The sequence below is a fragment of the Protopterus annectens genome, chromosome 8.part0 (genome assembly GCF_019279795.1).
Source record: "Protopterus annectens isolate FY-2018-M chromosome 8.part0, PAN1.0, whole genome shotgun sequence".
Taxonomy (NCBI): Eukaryota; Metazoa; Chordata; order Ceratodontiformes; family Protopteridae; genus Protopterus; species Protopterus annectens.
In genome coordinates this window covers 1,501,993,021-1,501,999,574 of record NC_056741.1, presented here as the reverse complement: position 1 = coordinate 1,501,999,574, position 6,554 = coordinate 1,501,993,021, and the positions used below count along the sequence as shown (strand labels likewise).

Below are 6,554 nucleotides of genomic sequence, written 5' to 3'. Positions count from 1 at the left end.
AAACTTGAATTTCTACCATTTTTTGCTCAATGAAAATCAATGACACGCATTTGCGAGAAAACACTATATAAAAAGCAAATTACTTATTTTTTTCCATTCTGATAAATATAGCATCAATAACAAAAGCACCAAAAATCTGATACGTAAAGTACCTAATCTTAAAAATGGTTGTAAAATTATTTCATTACTTAGCTGTACAAAAACAGACTAAAGTAGGACTGGCAATAATTCACAGTAAATGTTTTAATCACATTTCCATAAATGTCATTTATAGTCTTGTACTGCAATACAGAAAATGGTAGCATTTACCAGCAGAGAAAAGACAGCAACATTTACCAACAAAGGATACATTTTCTAAGATAATTATGGTTTATGAATTATGTTTGCAAAAACAGTTTTGCTGAAATTAAAGGGTATAAATGTTTAACTCTTTACTGTACACTTAAGTTATGCGACCATCAATAATTAGATACTCCACAGCATGGCAACAGCTTTACAGATGCCTACATCACTATAATTGAAGTAGCAGAGGCCAGCAAATGTGGTGGCTGATAGGGCTAAGATGGCTACTTTGGCCATTTTAAAAGTTGCTGACCCATGGACATAATCTGTTATAATATTTTCAAGACCCCTATAAAAAGAAATAACACAAATTAGTAAACATGATCACAAATAAATGCATTCCTGCATCATGCTGACAATATATCTTTAACTGTAGTGAATAAATGCATGTGCTGCTTGTTACATAATGCATCTACATTTTATCCAGTTATGCATTTGAGTACAGAGTTCAGTTATTTCAGCTACAGCAACAGTATGGAGTAATGCAAATCAGTACAAACATGTCACTTGTGTTTTAAAAAAAGCAACCTACAAAATATGAATAACAAATTATTCACTTAAATCTGTCTGGGCCTCCAACAGTGGTAAAGTACTTTCAACTACATAAAGTTCAACTACATAAAGAAGTTCACCAAACAAATAGACTTGCTTTTTTTTAAGCTTTTTCAATTGATTAATTTATAGTGATGATTGTTTAATTGCTTAATTATGGTGACTAGTGAATGTATTTAAAGTGAATAGAATGTTTAGGATTCATTCAGTCACATCCGAGGAAGGGTTTCAAACGAAAACGCAGTGGCGAGATTCAGCGTTTATGAGTCTAGTTTCCTGGCTTGTTCCTGGGGTTGCAGTGTTGCTGTGGACTATTAAATATTTGGAAAAGAAGACCTTGTTGCCTCATTTCCTCCACAAGTGTACTTGTTTGGTGAGGTTTTGTTTTTTCGCACTTGCCTCCATTTGTTTGGTACATAAAGAAGTTCCCTGTACAAATCTATTCTTCATTATGTTTCAACAGGACATTGCTCCCAGGACTTGGGCTGTTAAGTACTTCAGTTCTATCCCTTTCATGAGCCCTTGCACACCCCTTTCATGAGCCCTTGCACACCTTAAACAAGCAGCAATTTCATCCGTTACTTAAAATAACATAACTGGATGATGCTGATGATATGAAACTCAAATCAATATTCCTACAAGGTTTAAAGAGTGGTAAATATTAAGGCATGTAGTTATGAATCACCTTACTCAACAACAGAGGTTCTTGGCTGCAGTAACTTTTCATTCCTTTTTGGCAAACAGGGAATGAAGTAACTGAAATCAAGTGTAATCCAAAGAAGATTAAATCAGTGTTGTAAAATACACATACACATGAACTTTTTATAATGCTTTTTACCAATATCTGGGGTAGCTTTGCAAGATGGGTACATAAGTGACGGCAGAGATTTACACACACACACACACACACACACACACACACACACACACACACACACACACACACACACACACACACACACACACACACACAAAAAAAGAGACTATGGAAAAAGAAAAATCATAATCCAAACATCTAACTCAAATCTCTTAAGTAGAAAGAGAAAAATCTGACAAATGAGACATAGCCTTACTTTTTTACTGTGCAAATGGACTGCATTTCTAGACACAGCTCAAATTGGATTTCTTTTGCCTATAGAAATTATGCAACTACTTTTGGGGATTCAAAGTCTGAGGCAGATGCTACTGGTCTGGACAACCTGTTATACAGGCAGAAAGTAAAGAAGAATTCTAATATTTATTTTGTATCTTCCTTTTGTAAATTTAAAGCTGTTTGTATAGTAATTTCAAACAGAATTTGCTTATTCAGTTTTAAGTGCAGTTGGTAGTGCTTCAGCACTTTTTATTAAATTCAGGGTATGTGGTTTGGAATACTGCACCAATATTTGGTGGTTTCTGCTTTCAAAAAGATCCTGCTCAAGCTACTGATATCATACAAAATCTAACAGCTGACGTCTTTTTACAATAAATACTAATTGTTTTCATTAGTGTACAGTTGGTTACAGCATTAGCATAAAGACAAAATGTGATATTGGTACTGGACAGAAATCAGTAACCATTTCTGGAAAATATAGTGTGAGCGTACATGTGCGGGCTGCAAATTTTCCTCTGGCTTCTAAATTTCCACCCTGTCTCAAAGTAAATCTGATAACATTTTTCTGTTTCTACCACAGTAGTATTTCTGACTCTGTGGCTTCTTTATAGCATCTCCTTTACTTTATTTCAGAAGTCAGTAATGTAGGTGAAGCAATCTGATTTTTTTAACCTGAGCTATTAAAAAAAAGACTGCAATGGAGTATTTATTCCCAATTCCGATTGTGAAATGACAATCCTCAAAGCTCTTGCTAGAGATCCCATAAGATTTCTCAACAGATAGCTCTTTCCATTTGCCCACTGGATTGTAGATACCGTGGACTGGACATTGTACATGTGCGTACTCTCACATGAGCAAAAATCCTCTTTCTTCAAAACTTTTGTACTGTGCACCGCTGTCAGAAGATTAGGATGTCTTCTGCGATCATCACTCACAAGTATGATCAGAAAACATTTTAATTGATGGTAACCAGCTACTAACCTATATTAAATGTATCAGCAACTATTATACCTTGGGGAAAAGAGAAATCTCCATGGTCTTGCAATCTCAAACTTAATGCCAAACCACAAGATCACATAAAAGAATGTCTTTTCACTAGTGTATCAGTTCTAGGCCTGGTACCTTCGTCAAGTAAGACATCAGCTCCCTACACATTATAAAAAAAAAAAAAAAAAAAGACTATATAGTGCTAATCATACTTGCATTTAAGTTTCATAGCTTGATTACTGCAGGGAACCTGGAATACACTGCTTCATCGAATGGTATCACAGCCTACTCTAATCCATAATGAATATGGTACTGGGAACACTAGCACTTCCTCGACTGCTGATGTATGGATTTCAGAAGATAGAATTCTGTACTACTTGTTTTATTCAAGTTAGCATTTCTGGCCGATGCACATCTCTTGCTCTAAGCATTTCCTTATTCCTACATGCTATTAATGCATCCTCTTAAGCATTTTTCTTCAGAGTTGAATACTAATTTTTTTCAACACTGAATATTAAGCCTAAGACATAACTTCATCAAAAGAATACAAGACTGAATGTTCTCCCCTCAAAAGATGCTTTTCCCACAAGCCATCCTTTTATGGGAACATTTTTCAATAACTATATTTCTAAACCAGCGTTCCATTTCTGAAAAATATAGCATATCACAATGATTAACTAATAATTCCACTACTCTCCATGCATCTCTATAAAAAATGTTGTACTCAACATTATCTGTTGTATGCAGTTCCTTACTTGGTTAGTATTTTACTTAGAGATCATACTTCTGCATGAAAGCAACCATCCTCTGCAATCCTGGAAGTGCTCTGCCCAAAGACTTTCTGAATATGCTTTGCAAGGGTTTGTGGCCCATTTCCAACCAATTTCTTTACCATAAAGAATTGAAGGAAATTCTCCTCTTCATAAATTGCTGTTAAGAGATATGCTCAGGCAGAAATTAATTTAATCCCAAATGTTCTTGACCCATAGTTAAAGTGGTGATTTGTTTTGCAGGTTAACAACTCCAATACCATTTTAACTGGCTTTAAATGCAGCATATCTGGCCTATTCATTCCAGAGTACTTTAATGATGCTTACGTAACTTATTTTCTTAAGATCCTTCTAGGCCAAATCTTATTCTAACAGTTTAAGAGGCACCATATTAGAATTGGGTATAAACTACTCAATACTGCATCATTTTTGAAACTTTGTAGCGCTTACTTGTCTTCATATTTCTGTACTAGGTTTCAAACCATCAAGCAACAAAACAAAACAAAACTGTATTTCAAATGTATCACTCTTTTTGAAAGTAGATAGTCTTAATCTATTCATCAATTTTGTCAATCTGTTCTAATGTTCTTGCATCTGATCCTGTACGAATTTATTAATTATGTTTACAAGACATTAAAAGCCTTCAATTATTTGTGGAACAGCTTTTTGAAATGTGTGGTGATGACAAAATAATGAAGAAATCTGCATCATAGTGCTGTATTAAACATTTAAAACTTGGAGTTTTTTTCACCTAGCTTTATCTGCCAGAACACCTGGTTTTCATCTAGGGCTGACAAGAACATCTGGCTTTCATGATGCATTGAAAACCTGTCGCTCTTCACAACAGTAGCCATGTAATTCATCCATCAAATCTGCTTCGTAATGACATCAAAACTTTACATGCACTTCAGCTACTGCTCTGTGCTATGTTTCAGAACTACTGTCACTTTTCTCGGAATATGTTTCACTAAGAATACATCAGGTGTTAATGTTATGCTGTCCAACTAACTTCCTAAACCAGCATAGTCAGGCTTGAAATGATTACTCATTTCTGACAGGATTCATGATGATTGTGTGACAAGCTCTGTACCTCTGCACTTTCTACTTTTACACTGAGACTTTGTTTTGCCACTCCTAGCTTCTCACAAGTCAGCTCATTCAAATATTAGATCAATTAGTTTTATGTGCTGCAATTTTAGGAAAGGATGTTAACTTTACAGCTTTTGATCTTCTGGTTCCAACCAGTGCCTAGCATGTGTTGAAGTGCACAGAGCTCTCAGCCCACTGCCGTGGTACCCAAGTATTTTCAGCCACAGCATTACACTTTGCACCAGTGCCAGCTGAAATTCAACACTGTTTATTAACTCTCAGCACTTCTTTCCAAAAATATACTTGAATTTTTGGTGTCAGTGATTCAAATGTATTTTCAGATTTAACTATCAGGTCTTTTCACTTGCACAGTACCAGTAAAACAGATCACTTTCATGTTATCATTAAAATGCAAATGCTTTTAAAAGCACTTCTCCACCCATTTACACATCTTGGAAGAATGTACTTTTCCAGTGCAGATTCTGCAATAATTATTAAATGTAGAACAATGCTTCCCCTTATGGATTATAATAGCACTTGCTACATGAAACCAATTTTAACAGCACACACCTTCTCCCAGAGCACCAGCATTGTTACAGGATGGTGACAAATAGTAGATGTGAAAAAGTGGGCTTTGTATAATTAACTGAAAAGTCCCAATTATTTAAGCTGTAAGTACTCCAAATTAATACCAAACTAATCCCAATGAAAACAGTGTCATTGTTGCCAGAGCCATAGCTACTTTTCTAGTACCTGAGCCCCCACAAACTCTAAATAGAGGGGTAAAAAACAAAAGCATATATCTATATAGATAGCGAAATCAAACATCTGGATACAAAGTTTCCAGTTTTCTGCAAATTGTCCACAAAGTGAAAGAGTTCCAGAGGTTGCACATGGATCATATTTTAATGAAAAATTATATTTCTGTATTTTAACATACAAACTCTAAACATCAATTATTGTCTTTCATTGCTAACAAATATAGTTCTTTAGCTCTGGCAAATTCTTACTAGTTCGAACACAAAGTACAGACAGGATGAACAACAGGCGAGCACAACCATGGGCGCATGCACACGTGCGCACACACACAAACTAGTAGAAAAGGCTTTGACTTCCAGAAAAACAGTGTGCCACCTAACATGCAGATCACTACAGCTAACTCATCGGCATTTAAAACATATATACCTCATACACAACAAAATCCATAATATAATATGATAAATATACACACTTGAGCCACAGAACAGAAGAAAATCTCCCATCCCTTTCAGAATAAGAAAAAGGTATGAATAGAAAGCCTTGTCTTCTTCTAAAGGAGTAAAATCCTTTATGGTCTTTTTAAATACAGTCCAGTCCCTATTCCTGGAGCACCAATGAAACCATCTGGGTCCCTTAGCAAAGCTTTCTTGAAGGAGGAGTTTCCAATAACTTTAAAATACAACTGATAGTGTGGAGCTTTTCTCCCCCAATTGCCCATGAAAAAAGTTTTTTTTTTTTTTTTTTTTTTACTAAATATCAAAGTCAGACAAACCTGGTAAACAAAAAAATAGTGGCTATGTCTTGAACCAGCTGAAGAACTGTGATAGCTGTCTATGCTACGGCAAAAAGACTGGCAGTTCCAATGGGATAATTCACAAGCAGGATTCAAAAATCCATAAGAAGTCAGAAAAATAAGTGTTTTACTGTACAAAGTATGTTCCATGGCAGCGTTTTTTTTTCAA

General features: G+C 35.2%; 1 protein-coding gene across 1 annotated transcript in view; it reads right to left on the bottom strand.

Moving 5' to 3' along the window:
- Positions 1 to 223: 223 nt before the first annotated feature.
- The window catches only part of SDHD (succinate dehydrogenase complex subunit D), a 389,192-nt gene continuing 382,861 nt past the window's right edge, over positions 224 to 6,554 (bottom strand). The window contains exon 4 of the mRNA XM_044081087.1: positions 224 to 631. Coding sequence (XP_043937022.1) covers positions 466 to 631 — 166 coding nt within the window. The 3' untranslated portion in view covers positions 224 to 465. The remainder of the gene's footprint in view (positions 632 to 6,554) is intronic.